This window comes from Arvicola amphibius, chromosome 8 (genome assembly GCF_903992535.2).
Source record: "Arvicola amphibius chromosome 8, mArvAmp1.2, whole genome shotgun sequence".
Classification (NCBI taxonomy): Eukaryota; Metazoa; Chordata; class Mammalia; order Rodentia; family Cricetidae; genus Arvicola; species Arvicola amphibius.
This window is the reverse complement of record NC_052054.1, coordinates 123,357,893-123,377,314: the sequence shown is the minus strand read 5'-3', so window position 1 is coordinate 123,377,314 and position 19,422 is coordinate 123,357,893. Positions and strand designations below refer to the sequence as shown.

The 19,422-nt window shown below is 37.4% G+C and overlaps 1 protein-coding gene across 1 annotated transcript in view; it reads right to left on the bottom strand.

Annotated features, from left to right (window-relative positions):
- The window catches only part of Erbb4 (erb-b2 receptor tyrosine kinase 4), a 687,902-nt gene that overhangs the window by 52,521 nt on the left and 615,959 nt on the right, over window positions 1-19,422 (bottom strand). Inside the window, exon 21 of the mRNA XM_042055633.1 lies at window positions 1,345-1,500. Coding sequence (XP_041911567.1) covers window positions 1,345-1,500 — 156 coding nt within the window. The remainder of the gene's footprint in view (window positions 1-1,344; window positions 1,501-19,422) is intronic.

Genomic DNA, 19,422 nt, shown 5'->3' with positions numbered 1-19,422 from the left:
TGTGGATGATGGGTCAGCAGAATGTGTTTCAACTCAAAGGGCAGCATTATGTAGTTTGGGATATAATTAGATTCTATGGAATAAAGATAAACATTTCTACTTTGCAGTTGAAAGCTTAAAACTAAATAGGCATTTGAAATCATGAGGTTGGCTGCTCACCAAGGTGACATCAAGGTAACTCTATGACAGAATCATGGGATTCAGTGAAAAGGAACAGAAGACACATTGAAAGTAATTTCCCTATGGGCAAGGAGTTAGCAGGCTTTATGGACTATGGACGCCGTGTTATAGAAGTAAGTTTAAATCATAGGCGGCTTGATAAAGACTTAATGGTGACCAGGCATTTAAAGCTATAATGAATCTTGCTTTGGACAATCCTTAAAGTTGTATGTTCTTAAGACAGGCGAAGTCATGTGATTTATAGACTGCTATTTCTGAGAAATCTTGTCGAGAATTTCAGAGCTGTGATTTTAAGCCACTGCAGTTTGGTAGTAAACAGACAAAATAGGCTGATAAGATCACGGAAAGGTCAGATAATTTCTCAAAACCGAAATTTTCATATTTTATAAAATTGTGTTATTTTACTTTGTAGTAGTAGGATTTGAATATAGACAATTATGTAAAGGTCTAGGGTGAATGAATGCTAAGTACTTAGAAGCCTATTATTGCAAATATTTATTTGTCATAGAAAAGTAAGATATATATACAGACTCATATATGCAAATAACCTTTCTTTTTCATAGCTTCACGGGTCACTAGAGATTAAGATTTCATGTAGTTTGTATCATTGACCTGCTTTGACGTAGATTTCTTCAGGTCACATACTCATTTCCCTAAGTAATTAGCCAAGACTGAGTATTAATCAGTTAAAGAAAGACTTACAACTAAGATATGGGAAAAACTATATGATGAGGGTGGCATCCAGAAACACAGTCATCAGACAGAGGGTTTCAAAAGGTAGCTAAAGATGTAACTGGGTTCACCTTCAATTTTAGTAGCTTAGTGTGTATTCTGATGTACAGGCAAGTGATAATCAATGTAGGTAAATCATTCACTATGGAATAAGTGAAATCAAAGCAACTCTACTTGGTACTTGCAAGGTATGATTTTTTGTTCTAGGGAGATTAGAAGTGAGAATGGCCAATTTTCAAATGAATTATGATTGTTAGTAATACCTAAGCTTCTCAGTACATAAGCTGTCATCCTGTAATAGTTCTCTAGTCTCAGGATCAATGGGATAATCTTTACGGCCCTGTGTTAAAGGTTCATATCCTGAGTCTTAGGGATTTTCACATTGTTGTCGTTATTAGAGATACAGAGTTATCTTCCTTTCGCTATACCTACCTTGCCACCATCAGCATTGTATTCCTTTTCATCTCCTTCCAGAAGTCGGGCTAGTCCAAAGTCTGTGATTTTCACATGATTTGGGGATTTTACTAAGACGTTACGGGCTGCCAGATCCCGATGAACAAGCCGTCTTTCTTCCAGGTACATCATTCCCTGAAAAATAAATCAAGTTCCACAAAGGGAGTCACTTAGCATCTGATGTTCTTCATGTTGTAAACTGGGATACTTCATTTCTCAAAGTGAAGGCAGAATCCTAGAGTACATTTAAAAACTTAAAAAAATAATAAAAATTTGTTGTGTGAAGGTGGCAAAACACAGATAAGCTTTGGGCTTCTGCTCTGTAGTTCCTCTAAAGAAGAATGAATGATTTGAAAATGAGTTAAATGTATGCCTGCTTTTCTCAGGAACCTGATGTCCTTTTGCAAACATTTTCATTACTGAGGTGTGCAGGTGTTTTAGTAGATATGCGAACATAGACTTGAACTGACCAACAGACCCCTCATCATTTTCTTCTCTATAATTTTGCATAGTGTCATCTTCCTCTTATTCAGTCACTCCAGCAAACACAGCTATCCATAACTAAAAAGCCTTCACTCAAGGGTTGATGGTACCAAAATCATTTGCATAGATTTTCTCAAGGCTGAATAATTGTATTATTTTTACTCATTATGCACAGAATAAAGGATACCCTAGGGGTCTGTGAGAGTCCAGTTTTAAATAAAAGGCTTCTATGACATTAGTTGTCACCATAGGAACTTACAAGTGAGAGGACATAGTTTATAATGACCTACAAATTAGCCTTTAATATGTTATCTTCATAAAACCGTGCAGGGAAATTAAAAATAAAATTTATTGCTGATTGCTCATGAGGCGGGGTGGTGGGAAAGAAAGTTTGTTAATTTTTAATCATACAAAAATTTAATATATATTTATTTATAAGACTGTTGATCCACACAAATAATAACTTGTTTATTGTTATATTTCAGCAAGCAGGTAGATAAGTGTTGTTACACCTTACATACCAAGTTTACATAAAGCCAAGGAAAGAAAACTCGGGCCTAGATTAGGTAAGAATGAACATGTTGTTTTACTGAGGAATGTAAACAAATTGTATATTTGATTTTTTTCAGCTGTAAAATATGGTCATTCAAAAGCATATCAGAATTATAATAAAAGGACTGAAGCACATTCTCATTCCAATTACAAATCATTGCTGTTGGCAGTTAGCATTACACCTGCACAGCTTTGAAGGATTAATGGTTTCTGATAGCAAAACAAAGCTGTGGAAAACAGACACATAAATCATATAGGTCAAAACATTATGAACTATAGACCCGGTGTAGTGTAAAGAGAAGATTGCTTCACACAGCTCCAGCAGCCAGCAGCCACTGAAATGCCCATCAAATACAACTGGTGGAGATACCGTCTGATATGGTCCAATCAGTCAACAGCTAGGTGACACCTCATTTACTCATGCTTTCTGAAATCAACTCACAAATAGTATTTATGGGATTTTTGCCCTCTTTCCTAAATAGTACTGTTTTAGGACATAAGGTAGGGTATTCCAAAAATAAGGTAAATCCGAGAACAAGCGGTTCTTTTGGGTCTTAAAGGATCAGATTAAATAAGCTTATTGCCTTGGAGATGACATATTTTCTCAGCCTTCCAAATAATTCCATTTTTTTAAAAGAATGTTCATTAAAAAAAGTCCTTTTCTTTATTCGTCCCCACAGATCAGGACATAGGAAACATTTTGTCAGTACACTGGTGCGTAGGTCCACATGAACGCACAGCACCCATTATGTTCTTTCTGCACGCTGTGCTAGATACCGGGAGGTGAAAAAAGAATCAAATAAGGTCGGTACAATAAAAGATGACAAGGTGAATTACTAAAGTGGGAGGAATAAATAGTAACTGATGCATATGGGAAAGAACATGTAGGGCTCTGAAGAGAAGCTACATCCTGAGGACGAGTCTGGCAAGTAGACATGAGGGGAGAGAACTGAGAGAGGTCCCCAAGCAGGCTAAGGCTTGGAGAGAAAGACTGTGGGCAAAAGGAACAAATAATTAAGACTATAATAACATGTGGACTTGGCTAAAGGCTGCCATTCTGTATGTCTGAAGACTGACACACAGGGAGGGGATCGGAGAGCAGTGAGACTAACAGTAAGAAGAGATCCAAAAAAACGCATGCATATGTCATGGACTTCATGTGAGTTTTGATTTCTGTATTTTACAGTCTACACCGCTGTGATCAGAAAGTCATTTTTTTTTCTCATGGTTTATTTTTTTTATATTTAAAAATTTCGATCTCCTTCCCTCCTCCTCCCCCCTCCCTCCCCTCCTCCTCCCCCTTCCCTCCCCTCCTTCTCCCCCTTCCCTCCCCTCCCCTCCACCCATACCTCCCCTCCCTCCCTCTCAAGGCCAAGGAGCCATCAGGGTTCCCCACTCTATGCTAAGACCAAGGTCCTCCCAACTCCCCCCAGGTCCAGGAAGGTGATCGACCAAGCTGAGAAGGCTCCCACAGAGCCCCATTTTCATTTGCTTTCTTAATTCCACATAGGTAAGGGTTATTCTTTGTATCTGAACAACAATTATGCCTTGCTAAAGATATCTGACCTCCAGTTATTTCAGATCCTACCATACTCTATTAGTTCCCTCTGCCTTCCATTTCTCTGGCTCCTATATACCTAAGTGACTGATTCGTTTACTGAATGAGGCTGAAGGATTACCAAGGAGAGGGTAATTTCAAGTTATAGTTACAGACTAAGAGGTTCACCCTTGGAAACTGAATCATGGAAAAGGAGAGTGCTTTTGGCTCTTTTACATACATGACAATTCTTTCAACTAACATGCATATGGAAATAGATTTTATATTTCTTATAGGACCTTTTATGTTTATTTAGTTTGTCTAATTGTATAAGATTTTTGCCAGCAAGTATATTTGTGGTACAAATGCATGCAGTGCTTATAGAAGCCAGAAAAGGAGATACACACACACACACACACACACACACACACTTAGCAATGAGCGACACATTATTTTTTTTTATTTTTTTATTTTTGGTTTTTCGAGACAGGGTTTCTCTGTGGCTTTGGAGCCTGTCCTGGAACTAGCTCTTGTAGACCAGGCTGGTCTCGAACTCACAGAGATCCGCCTGCCTCTGCCTCCCGAGTGCTGGGATTAAAGGCGTTTTTTTATTTTTTATTTTTTTATTTTTGGTTTTTCGAGATAGGGTTTCTCTGTGGCTTTGGAGACATGAGCGACACATTAAAATCAGCAATTGTGTGAATATTTTTGGTCCTTCTTAATTCATATGTTGAAACTCTAAACTCTGAAAGTTATGGTACTAAGATGGCCTCTTAGTGATGATTAGGTGGTAAAGGAGCCTTTGGGAAACTAAGCACTCGTATAAAAGAGACCACAGAGAGATCCCTTCTCTTCTCTGAGTGCAATCATGGTGACTATGGTTAGGATTAGGAAGCAGGTCAGTGGGACTAAATTTGTTTGCCAGCCTTGAATACTATCAAATTTCCATTATACATAAGTCACTTGATTTGTAATATTTTGTTATAGCAGTCAGATAGACTAAATGCCTTTAATTTTAAATATTAATTCTATTTTAATTATAATATGTACATGGGTATATGCACACAAGTGCAGCTGCCTATGGATGTAAGAACATGGAAACAGATCTGGAGCTGGAGTTATGGTTGGTGTGAACTGCCCTATGTAGCTGCTGGCAATTGACCTGTTGTCTTTCGTAAGAGCAGTGTACATCTTTAACTGCTGAGATACGCTTTTAACCCCTTAGACGCTTTTAAAATTGACACACTCTGTAATACAGAGAAAAGTTCAAAAGTTCTAAAAGTTCTTTAACTTTCTCCATTAAAAAATTCACCAGATAGCAGAGTATCTTGAATCTTATTACCACTTGAGAAGAAAAATAATCAAAATATTGAGAACTCCATTCAGAAAACCAACTGACAATTTATATAATTTTCTCCACCCTGTCTTCTCGACCAAAGTAGTACTATTAATAACAGAAGCATAGGCTATTACTAAATTATCAGAATACATTTGTATGGTTTCTTTTTCACTCCAAGGCACCATTGTACAGGTGTTTCTAAGTCATTAGCTATGCCTCCACCTTAGCCACGCTTTCACACCCAGAATTAGAGTCTTGAATTGTCTTCGGATTGCCTATAAAAGGTCTTTTACAATACAATCATTAAGATAGGAGTTTTTTCTGACATGAAGAACTCATTAGAGTCAAAATTTCAGTTAAATTCTTTCAAAATAATATTATTCGTTGAATTAGCAGGGTGCAACTAAGACGCCAGACAATTATTAGAAGTAATCGTGACAAAAATGAGCTGTCTGAAGTCCCTGGAAGTGGAAGATGAGGAGTTTGTTCACTACAAGAAGACACAACAATGGCTTGAAAGGAAACCTCGTTCTCTGCCTTGAGGTTTTTGTCATGATCCAGGCTGGCCAGCTCTGGACAGAGCGTGATGAGAACACCCACACCACAGCTCTTACTACCTCAGCACCCTTTGGACACAGCGGGTGCTAAATAAAACATTTACATCTGTGGGGCAACCTAACTCTGTGAACCATGCCCCATTTTTCTTCGACATAAATATGAGAAAGCCAAAATTATCTGAGGTCACGTCACTTGGTCCAAGTGATCTAACTAATGAGCAAGAGATAGAAGGATTTGATCTCTTTCTACTAGGATTCTAAAACCTATAAATTTAAATTTGGGCACACAAAAATCAAAAATTAACAAAATAGGTAAGGCTTACAGCTTTATAAAACATACTTTTGTGTAAAAATATTATTAACTATTTATGTGAATTTCTGGACACAATGGAGTTGATTCAGACTTTTTAAGAAAAAGTATGTTTAACATTAACTAAATCATAAAGTTGTTTATAATTTAGTCACTTTTTGAGTTTTTCAGTTTGTTTAGGTCACATAGTACAGAAAATGGAGAATTGGGTAGATTATATATTCTAAAGGCAATTTTCTGGCACAAACTCCAGCTCTACAAAGTTCTAGATGTGATCTGGACAAGCTGTTTGACCTCTCTCTCTACCATCTCGTCTCTCCTCTTAAAAGAGCCACAAGAGCATCTATTTCCCAGCTTGCTGTGGAGATTAAGTAGAACATAAAGCCCTTAGTAAGTGGTTTATCGTAACTGTAGAATCCACAAAATTTCACCAGTGTTCCACAGATAAATATCAACACTCCTCAATTAGACAAACATTGCTCTAAGTAAGTTCCCCTGTCCGTTTAAAAAAAAAGTATGAACCACAGCATTCGAAAAGCATTTGCAGTGCTACAAACACCCTAAAACTTAACTGCCATGATTAATGTGTGGGTACGAGTTTCAGAATTATTACTATTCAAAGTCTCATTTTAATAATTATTCACCTTCAATGTTATGCACAGATAAAAATTATCTAGGGAATATATTGAAGATTTGGTTTTCTTCATAAATATATCACAGTGTTCAGCAAGTTACTGAAGATAAAGGTCATGAATAACTATAACTATAAAAGTCTTTAATGCTGACAAATGTTTTCCATGAGTTAATAAAATTATCAAGCCGTTCACTCCTTACACACAGTACAGAGGAGAATTGTAGGGGACTGTGCACCCTTACCACACAGCATGGAGGAGAATTGTAGGGGACTGTGCACCCCTTACTACACAGTACAGTACGGAGGAGAATTGTAGGGGAACTGTGCACCCTTACACACAGCATGGAGGAGAATTGTAGGGGAACTGTGCACCCTTACACACAGTACGGAGGAGAATTGTAGGGGAACTGTGCACCCTTACACACAGTACGGAGGAGAATTGTAGGGGACTGTGCACCCTTACACACAGTACGGAGGAGAATTGTTGAGGACTGTGATTTAGGAACGCTTTTTTGACTTCATGACCCGAATCTTATATCTGAGTTTATCTGAACTTTTAGCAGTTGCACCATTTCCTATGTTCCTTTTCTTGCTCCAATTAGAACATTGATTTATACTAAGCTTTATCACACCTCTTAAAATACACATCACAGCAAGCATAAGCTAGCTGGAAAGAAAGCAAAATTCTAGTTTGGTTTTTGAAATTACACTTTGACACAAAGTTCCAAGGGAAATTTTTCCTACAGTTAATTTAAGTTTTAATGTCTGACTTGTAATTCATCCACATGAACTGTTGTCTGAAAATAAAATCAGTGTAACACCGAACTTTAGAATTCCTATCAAGGATGAACACCTACCTTTTCCATGTAGTGACATCTGAGTTACAGCCTTCTAGCTAAAATGAATGATTATTGTGCTTTTATTAAATGTGAAAATGTATTCTTTCCAGCTGCAGAAAGTGGAAGGAGGTCAGCAGGGACAGGGCAATTTGTGACAATAAATATTTTCTCTAATATTTTTCATGTTACAATTTCATCAAACATGCATGGAGCTAAAAATTTCAGGCTACAGTCAGCTCTCAGGCATTAATCTCTGGGGTGAGGAAAAGCACATCAAACAAACAAACAAAAACCAAAAATAACTATTTTCATTTTAAATAGCAGGAATCTTAGGGAAATCCAAAGTCCAATGAAAATCTCTCTTTCTAAAAGCAATTCTTAGCAGGAAAACTCCAGATATAATGCCTGCTGCTATTAGGGCTAAAGGTATGAGCGAGTTCCAGAGAAGAAAGGGAGCTTTTTGTGTGAAGTCACTTAATGTATCCAAATTGGGCATGAAAGGAAACTATGGAGACTCTGTGAATAAGCCAAGTGGGGAGTCTTCCACCCACTGGAGTTCATGGTAGAGAGAACAGATAATGTAGAGTTGTTAGGAAGAATTACTTGGCATATTGCTAAGCAGTGTATGTCCACAAGTACTCATTCCGTACAAGACAGAAAAGGGGAAGAGGGTTTAAATGATTATCTTGAGGATTCAGGGTGTTGCATAACAAAAATACTTAGAATATTCAATATACTAAGATGAATCTGATCAATAAATACATAACCTCAAATTCATTCCTCTTAATGAAGTTATAGCTAACTCTTGCAAGAAGAGTCTCTTGGAATCCACCGGTTACTCAGCATTGCTCAGAGGCAACCTGAGTTTCCCATTTGATTTCCACCTCTTAGTCTTCCCAGATAAACCAGGCATGTCACATGGTTGTCTTGGCTGATACAGTTCTCATGTTAGTTATCATATTTCCTATTGCAGTTTTCTACTAAGAATGTGTTAGGCTGTAGACTTTAGGGCTTTTAAATATCAAAAGCACCAGTTTTCAATAATTTTTAAAAAATTAATAAAATATGATTCATTTTTTCCTAAAACTAGTCCAAGTAATGTAGTGTATTTCTCTGCAGTAGGTCCTACTGTGCGCTTTCTCAAAGCACTCAGAACCACATGTGTCCTGCTATACCTTCACCTCATGGTGGTACCTGCACCAGTCTTGGAGCACTGACACCGCTAAGCACAATGGAGCTGTTTGTTTGGGTGTTTCCCTTTTCATAAAATGAAGAAAGGCATACCTCTTTGGAACACTTTAAAGAGCTATTCCAGTTCCAGGGCCCTCCATAGGATTGGAAATGGCAACTTTATCCTATCCGTGGTTTTCTCTGTCCAATATTGCTTCTCTCACTAAAGTACATGCTTTCCCAAGGAATCCTTGCCAAAAATCCTTCCTAAATACAAGCCTGGCTTAGAGACTGTTTCTATAAAGTAAAATGTGTGTGATATCCCCATAACTTTTTATCAAGATCTCTAACAGACAGGATTTTTGCTAAAGCTTGCTATGCTCTTTAATTCATGTATGCTATCATCACAGTTTCTCTATATCCTCCATCTGGATTCTTTCCTATATGCATTGTAACAACCCATGAGGTAATTTTTAATGTGTAATCTTGCAATCTCCCCTTCATATCTTCATTTATTTTTAGCTAAATTGTCTTAAGTGAAGTTTTATGCTACTTCTAATACATAGTGCATGAATTACACTGGCATGCTTTATTCATGCTGCTTTAAATTCAAATACATGTTAATAAATAACCCAGCTTATTGCTTTTCAGTGCTGCACTAAACTTTCCCTTAAGGTCAGACAAATATTTGACAAAAATTTTGACAGATATATAGACAAAATTCATATCCTTATTAATTTATTGTCCATTTTTGTATTAATGATTATTGAACTCTCTCTCTCTCTCTCTCTCTCTCTCTCTCTCTCTCTCTCTCTCTCTGTTTTTCAAGACAGGCTTTCTATGTGTGACAGCTCTGACTCTCCCAGAACTCACTTTGTAGACCAGGCTATCCTCAAACTCATAGAGATTTGCCTGCCTCTGCCTTCCAAGTGCTGGGATTAAAGACCTGCACCACTACCACCTGAAAAAATTCCTGTATCTCTTTAACATTAAAACATCAATGAATAACTCAACTTGTATAACGATGTAAATTTACCTAGCAATATAACCTGTTGTCTCCACTATGAGATATTTTAAAAGGTTGTAATAGTAAAAGTACAACATAGAGAGGTTTTGGTTAACAGTGGACACTGAGATCATGTGGAGACAATAAACTATGATCATATATGTTTCCATGAAATCAATTAGAAATATAAAATAGTTAACGTATTTTACATGCATTCCATGAAGGGCATTCTAAGTGCTCCATACATACAAAAGCACAAAACCCCAAGGCGATATGAATATTAGTATTTCATGACCTTTTTCTGAAGAAGAGCCAGCTGATGGAAAGGTAAAAGAACTTGCCTCATGATTGCCATTAGTGCATAGTATAGCTCATAGGGCCAAGAGCTGACCATAGCCTGTTTGTTTCCAAAAACAGGGATCTTAAACCTTTCCCACTGTGATTATATGGAGACAACTACAGTCAACATACGATAAAATCACAGAGAACACTAACAAGTCAAAGTATTTGGTTGAGTGACTTAAAGAGACAAGTACCACAATAATTGAAACGGAAAAATTTTGTAGAGAACAAACACTTGCAGTTTCTATACAAACCTATCCAGTTTTGCTGGATTCTCTAAGAATGGAGCTGCTTTCGAGTCAAACTATGCTGGTACATTGTTTAATGATTTGAACACATATAAAAATGAGCTCATCAGGCAATTCTGGCATTAGACAAACATCACAGAGCACACCTATTCAAACCTAGATGGTGTGAGGCAATCTTGATGTAGGAAGAGAGTTGGCGAATTCAAAATGTACAAGCCTGCTATCAAAATAAAATAGGGTAGATTTTAACTTTCTTTTCTTTTTTAAAAATTCATTTTGCTAGATGTGGTGGCTCATGCCTTTAATTCCAGCACTAGGGAGGGAGAAGCAGGCAGATCTCTGTGAGTTCAAGAACAGGCTGGTCTACAGAGCGAGTTCTAGACCTTTCAGAATCACATGGTAAAACATTGTCTTAAAAATTATAAATTATTTTACAACTACATATGTGTATATATAACTATATGTATGTGTACAAACAGAGAGAAACACATGCGTAGTGTGTGTGTGTGTGTGTGTGTGTGTGTGTGTACAGGGTTACCTGTGTAAATATGGGTGGGATTAAACATTGCCTTAAAGATTATAAATTATTTTACAACTACATATGTGTATATATAATTATATGTATGTGTACACACAGAGAACAGAGAGAAACACACGCGTAGTGTGTGTATGTGTGTGTGTGTGTGTGTGTGTGTACAGGGTTACCTGTGTAAATATGGGTGAGGTTATTTGCCTGCATGTAGCAATGTGCCAGTGACTACATTTCTGAGGAGTATGACTCTTCCTCTCCCTACAACCTTTAACTGCCTATAGCTCTTGCAGGAGTCCTGAAGCCCTATGTTCCCTTTTCCTAGCTGAATGGAATGTAGACAGGCCCAGTCTAGCACAGGTCTTTGGGTAAATAATCACTGATGTGGTGAGTTCATGGGTGTGTCAGCCATGTCCTGTCCCTAAGACAGTACTTTACAGCAGCACTCCTTCCTGTCCTGCAGCTCTTAACACTCCTTCCACTCCCTCTTCCATGATGTTCTGAGCCTTGGATGGGGGATAGAGATACTCATTTTGGGTTGAGCAATTAGCATTCTCTTGTCCTCCACACATTGGCAAGTTATGATGAATCTCTGCAGTAAATATGATTTAGTCATATGATTTTCCAAATAGAAGGGAAAAAATACAGTAAAGCTTCTTCTGTAAAGCAAAGGACACAGTCAACAAGAAAAAAACGACAGTCTACAGAACGGGAAGAGTTCTTCACTAACCCCACATCAGACAGAGGATTGATCTCCAAAATATACAAAAAACTCAAGAAATTGGTCATCAAAAGAACAAACAATCCAATTAAAAAAATGGAGTTCAGACCTAAACAGAGAACTCTCAACAGAAAAATTTAAAATGGCTGAAAGACACTTATGGAAATGCTCAACACCCTTAGTCATCAGAGAAATGCAAATCAAAACAACTCTGAGATTCTATTTTACACCTGTAAAAAATGACCAAGATCAAAAATACTGATGACAACTTATGCTGGAGAACATTACTGGTATGCTGCATTGTGGGAATGCAAGCTGGTAAAGCCCCTTTGGATGTCAGTGTGGCAATTTCTCAGAAAATTAGGAAACAACCTTCCTCAAGATCCAGCAATACCACCTTTGGGTATATATCCAAAGGATGCTCAATCGTGCCACAAGGACATGTGCTCAACTATGTTCATAGCAGCATTAATTGTCATAGCCAGAACCTGCAAACATTCTATATGCCCTTTAACCGAAGAATGAATAAAGAAAATGTGGTACATTTATACAATGGAGTACTACACAGCAGAAAAAAATAATGTCACCTTGAATTTTGCAGGCAAATGGATGGAGCTAGAAAACATTATTTTGAGTGAGGTAACCCAGAACCAGAAAGACAATTATCACATGTACTCACTCATAAGTGGCTTTTAGACATAAAGCAAAGAAAACCAGCCCACAAATCATAATCCCAGAGAACCTAGACAACAATGAAGACCCTAGGATATAGATGATATAGATATAGATAGAGATAGAGATAGAGATAGAGAGAGAGAGAGAGAGATGAGATTGAGATAGAGATACAGATACAGATAGAGATAGATAGAAGAGATAGATAGATATAGATATAGATATAGATTAGATAGATATAGATATAGGTATAGGTATAGGTATAGGTATAGGTATAGGTATAGGTATAGATATAGATATAGATTAGATAGATAGAGATAGAGATAGAGATAGAGATAGAGATAGAGATAGAGATAGATGATATAGATATAGATCTAATCTACATAGGAAGTAGAAAAGACAGATCTCCTGAGTAAATTGGGAGCATGGGGACCTTGGGAGAAGGTTGAAGGGGAAGGGAAAGGCAGGAAGGGGAGCAGAAAAAAATATAGAACTCAATAAAAATCAATAAAAAAGTAGAAGGGACAAACTACAGTAATGAAAGAGTGATAAACATATAAATGAGTAAGACTGTCACATATCAGCATTAATACGTATTATATACTGTAGAGAATTTGTGTGTGATTTTTTTATATAATAAGTTTCTTTTTGTTTGTTTGAGTCAGTCTGATCAGATTGGCCTTGAACTTGCATTAATTCTCCTGCTTTGATCGCCCAAATTCTGAGATTACAGACAGGTGCCAGCATGCCTAGCCACAGGTGGTTTCTTTATCCCACCTTACCACAAACACAGGACCATTGCAGTTACTTTGTTACCAGGGCCCATACTCTGTTTGCTGTATTTGTTCCATTGACCATGTGTCTTCTGCAATTCAAATCAGCACAAAATACAAGCTTGTAGTTGGAGTATATAAACCAGAAAACGAAAATTTTGTAACGCCCTCTGGCAGAAAGAATTTTTCTTTACAGTGCAGGCATAGCAAATTTAAAATCTACACCACCAATGGCAGGATGGAGAAAGACAAGTCCTGCAGCAATTAGGATAACCCCGGGTTTTGGCATTCGTGTCCCAAGAGAGCAAATGGAAATAGCATCTACAGATGTCTAGGGCTGGTGTATATAATGGAACTTTCCTCTCTGGTTTCCTGTATTTTCTGTAGAAATCTGATTTAACTGCTCTTCCCCAGCTTTTGGAAAGCCACAATTGGATAACCACTTCCTTGTGATTCGCAAGGACACAGAGTGACATGAATAAGGCTAAAGAAAGGTGAGAGAGGTAAATTAAAAAGTACACGTGAGAAGCTTTTGTTTTCATAATGAATAAATGTCGAGTCAAAAGCTCATCTGCCTGGACCAATGCAACACCCACTTGGCCTCAAAAATTCCCTGCCAGTGACCTCTAGCCAACATGATTACAATGGGAGGAGTGAACTCTGGAATATCCCCACGCAGGCACTCTCGCAGGGAGGTGTGCTCAAAACGGATTGCTTCTGCTCCTTAAGCAGCCGATCAATAAAGATGTGGATTGCAATGAGAACGAGATGTTTGTGGGCTGTGGTAGTTATCCTCTGTGTCTTGGTGAAAAATAATTAAAAATCAATGAAGTGTGCAACCTATTAATACCACAACCTTTAGATTAACTGATAGAAGCTCACCCTCTCTCTGAACATACATCTTGTGCACATATACCCAAACACAACACAGAGAATGCTGAATGTATGACCCCCTTATACTTGAGCAGAAAGGCTTCGTGTTTCATAGTTGGTAGTTTCACAGAATTGGATCCTATCGGCAAAAAGATGTAAAACTCAGATTGGAGACACTGTGGCCAAAACGTTCCTTCTAATGTCAATTGTACCAACTTCTACAAGGTATCCCTATTACAAAGCAAAATTGTGCGATTGTGGAGACCCAAAGAAATTCTATAGTCACTTTGGTAAATGTAAATTCATGAATCAGGGAGTTATGTTTTTAATTGACTTTTTAAAAATTGTATTTCTCTTTTATGTGTATGGATGCTTGACCTGAATGTATGTCTGTGTACCATGTGCCTGTCTGGTGTCTTCAGAAGAAAGAAGCTATTGGATCCCCTGGAACTAGACCTTACAGACTATTATAAAATCTCATGTGGATTCTGAAAATCGAAAAGTGATTTTCTAGAATAGCAAAGGCTCTTAACCACCGAGACATATTAAAAGCCTCTGTTGATCATTTTTTAAATGAGTATGTTTCAATTAAATACCCAGACTAGCGAAGGCTTTTAGGTCATTTAAGCCAATGTGGTTCCTGCATAAGAAGTTGTAATCTTAGCCAATCAGTTTAGTTCTTCCTCTGCCTCCTCTTGGCCTTAGTGCACTGAGTGCTCATCAGAACATGCTTACATTGTCACTGTGAGAAAATCCCCCTGGAGAGCCTCACATCTTACCTCGGAACGTCTCCTAGACATTTTCCAACAGACATCTCTGGTCTTTATTCTGCTTGTTCAGGTCCATTCTTCTCTAAATTATATTTAGAAAAATCTGAAGCACAGCTTCTATCTGCCTTTTTAGTTCCACATTTTAAGGCGGAAGCCCATTTCAATGTACGTCACTGTTTTAACTGTTGTATATCCCCAGGGACAGAATCCTAGGGCTCTATCACTAACCTTGACCTCAAGACTAGGGGAGACTACTACTTAACAACTTCTCTCAATTTTTTCAGCCCAGTATCACCATAAAAGGATCAAATCTGACCAACTACTTCCACTAAAGAATAGTCTCTTCCATTATTGTAAATGTTGAGAAATTGTCAAACAAGTATCTGGTGTTACAAATTTAACTAAGGTCATCTATGATATAATAATAAGGATACAAATTTCTTTGGTTTTTTTTGCTCAGTTAGCATACAGAACACCTGTAGGTTCTAATCACTTTAAAGGTGTTTGTTTCTTGAAGTCTGCTGTTTTTAGAGTGCCTCAAAGATGTTCATGAAACTATACTGGTTCTATTTCTGCGGACTCTTTGTTAATACCAGCATCTTTGTAATCTGAGTCCAGAGCTAGAAATATCCATGTCTTTCCCTAGGCTTATTTCTCCATGCTTTACAAGCTGGTGCTTAGAATAGTTCACAGTGCTGAATGGTGTCCTTCCATTCCTCCTCAGCATGTCAGAATGCTGTTATCTTCCACACTGTCTTGGAGAAGTGCTTCTCTGCTCCTGAACGTCACACCATATTTTGCCCCTAGCTGTAATAATAGCTATTACTGAAACCCTAAATGACAAGTAGTTCAGTAAAAAGGAGCTTCTTTGACAACTTTAGCCTCTGACTCTGTCAAGGTTCAGATCTAGTCCAAGAAGTGGGTGTGGAAGATTGACACATTCCTTTCTGCTTATTTTTTCCATTTTGACCTCATGCACTTGCTGTCATTCCTTTATTCATTTTTTTTATTCTCCAACACATATGCACACACATACATGCTTTGTGATATGTATACATCAAGTCATATCTCCCTCACAGCCAGAAACATCTTAAGTCAACCAAAATAATTACCACTGTAGCTTTGTTGGAAATCTTAGCCAGACCTCTATGGCTGAAACTGAAAAATCTCTACTTGTTTTGACTTCTACTTACTGTTTCTTCTATTTGTGATACCTCTCACTATTTCTGAAACTGCTACATTCTTCCTGTAGGTACAATCCAGACTAGACCAAAGCTAACACAAAGGCAAATTAAATATCACTTCCTTCACAAAGCCTTTTCTCCTTACAAGTAGAATGACTCACTCTATCAATATTTTATACAAAATGTATCTCTGTCTATCTGTCTACCTACCTACCTACGTACCTACCTATCTGTCTGTCTGTCTGTTTATCATCTATATACCTGTGTTGGTTTGAATGAGAATGGACCCCATAGGCTCATATATTTGAATGTTTAGTTACCAGCAAGTCAAACTCTTTAAAAGGATTAGAATGTGTTGGTTGCTGGATGAATTGTGTCACTGGAATTGGGCTTTGAACTTTCAAAAATCTATGTCAAGCCCAGTTTTCTCTCTGCCCGAATGTCAGGATATAGTTTTCAACTACTTCCCTAGCACTGTGCCTGCCATCTCTACTGTCTGCTTTTCAACATGATGATAATGGGCTAAACCTCTGAGACTATAAGCAAGCCCCCAATTAAATGCTTTCTCTTATAAGAGTTTACTTGGTCACTGGGTCTCTTCACAGAAACAGAACAGTGACTAAGATACTATCTATCCATCTGCATACCTGAAAAAAAAAGCTCTGAGATTATCAAACATCATTAGAAATTCTTTGTGTTGTATGGGTAAATAGCAGTTATTCTAGAAGACAAAGAACATATTGCATTTTTTATTGAGCTGCATCTTCTAAGTGTAAACTGCAGAAATACTATATGGCATATTAAAATGACCATTGGTCCCCTTTCATGGTTTTGCTTTAAACCCTTCTATATTGTTAACACCTGGATCTGTGAATGGTGTTCTCCTTAGATGACAGAACTGTTTGTCCCACATTTAAGACAACAATCAAGGCTTGGATAGCCAGTAAATAGTGGTCAATTTGATTGACTTTCACCTCTCTGTAATCCTTTTATTTCTTCTTCTATTGCCTTTGAATCGCCAGATTAAGACAGAAGGAACTCACAGAAATAATAAGTATAGTCAAAGACTATAGTGTAAAAATAATTACATTAAGTCTAATAACAAGAAGTTCAGGAAGAGGAAAGGTGATGAAATATTTTTATGTTGTTGAAATAAATTTGTATTGCTTATCATATTTTTATTGTCTTTGTGTAATAAGAAAAGAATACTAAATGTGTGCTAATTTTTAAGCTCACTTGAATATATATGACAATGCTTTCTAGATGTTTTAAATTCCAGGGAACTCAGGGTTGTTGTTGAGTACTATCTGAGTCCCACAGAAGTAGGGGATGAGAATGTTTACATCCACTGCCAAAATGACATCTGAAAACTGCCCTCTTCGATGGTTTCCTCTCCCATTTGCTGATTTATGAAGTTAATATCTGATATGGAAGAGGGCTGAGAGCACACATTATAACAAGATAGACACTACATGGCAGAAGGGTAACTAGCAGACTCTTCTTATTTGCTTCTGTCAGTAAAGAGGGAGGAAAGTAATTAAAAGAGTTGATCTAGGGCAAGATGTCAATAATAGGTCAGCCTCTCACCATATGCTGCTTTGTGGCCTTAGGCATGTTAAGGTACTCAGCCCAGTATTTCCGTCTATTAAATGGTGAAAATGATAATACCCATCTCATAAGGTTATTCTGGCAATTAAAAAGCCATTACTTGTTAAAAATCTCATCATGAGTAAGCACCCAACATTGCTAGTTGCTATTGTCACTTCTGTTTCAGAAAAGAGTCACTTTCCAAAAACTCAGCTTTCAAATAGCTTTCAATTTTCTGAGGCACCAAACCCATACTTTTGCACTTATAATCCCAAAGATCATCTATGATCTGCCAACCATGCTGTTAGTACTGCTCTTTCTTATGACAGTTTGATTTTAGCAACATTGCCATCCTTAAACTTTGCTTCGTGCATATGTACCTTCACTCTGTGTTCATTCTCTAAGTGACGCTTCCTTTGATAGCCCATAAAAAATTAGGTAGAAGACAAGAGTATTAAGTAAAATGTTCTTGAGAAATAAAAGTGATTAAGGCAGGGACGTCACTATGAATGCTTTAATCAACCTATCTTTAGCTTCTTTCAAACTCTCATTGAAGATGAGCTATGTGATTATATGTTATTAATATTTAGAGCAAAGTGTAATTCCCTATGTTAAAATCTTAAAATCATTATGCTTTAGCTTAAAGGGGAAAAATGCATGACTGAATCTCAATTGTACATGTAGATCTATAGTTCAAATTAAGACCTTTTAAATCTTCATTTTCTTAAAGATTGCATTACATATGAAAATCAAGTACATCTAATATTTGTGTGTAGACATTTGTGTTTTATTAATTTATCAGTTATATAAAGGAACAAGAGTGAATATAATTTATTTCTTCTTGATAGCTTTGTATCTTAGGGTATATATAATATATAGTGTATATATAATGTACTCTCCATATCATTACAAAAAATAAAAAAAAAATCTTTGTTTCCCTCAAATAAACTGCATTCCATTAAACATTACCCAGGCTAAGGTATTCTACGATAGCACAAGGAAACAGACTGATAAAAAGTCCTGCATAGACACAGACAGAAGATGTAAAGGAAGCATTTGAAAAGTACGCACGAGATACTGAAATGTTTTCCGTGCAGAGATTCTCTAAGAAGGGGTAGAACTTGAGCTTGATAGTGAATGAAAAAAATCAATATTCAAATTTTGGGTTATAATACAGTAAGCAGAGTATGTGCTAGATATGATAAAAGGGGAGAACTAGGTGAAAATCATGGAGTCCTAAAAGAATTAGAAAAAAGGTGTGATTTCTCAGTCCTCCTCCACTGTCAGCCACATTCAGAGAGCCCGGTTTGGTCCCCTGTTCCATCAGTTCCATTCCAACTGGACTTGGTGGTCTCCCGTTAGATCTGTCCCACCGTCTCAATGGGTAAACGCTCTGTGTGAGCCTTGTCAGTTTGGTTGCTCACCTTCCTGGACCTGGAGGGAGTTGGGAGGACCTTGGACTCAACATAGTGTAGAGAACCCTGATGGCTCTTTGGCCTGGAGAGGGAGGGGGTGGGGGTATGGGTGGAGGGGAGGGGAGGGAAGGGGGAGGAGGAGAGGAGGAGATGGCAATTTTTAATAAAAAATAAATAAACTTGGAAAAAATAAAAAAAAGGTGTGAATCATCTCTTAGGATGGGGCATAAGATATGCAGCAATTGAGTGTATAACGTTAGTGTGACTACCTATGGTGTCATCCAGAAGAGGCATTAAATATGAAGCCTGAACATCAAGCTGGATATTTAGAAGGCACTGTTTTTTGCTATGGAGCTCAACATCTTATATATCAGCTTCAGTCACTGTTGTTTTAAATAACTGTGGCCATCTGTTGGAGGTAGTGTATGTTAGACTTTTGTTTCACAAAACCTCTGAAGACTTACAACATGAAGAGCAGGAGTGTGTGTGTGTGTGTGTGTGTGTGTGCGCGCGCGT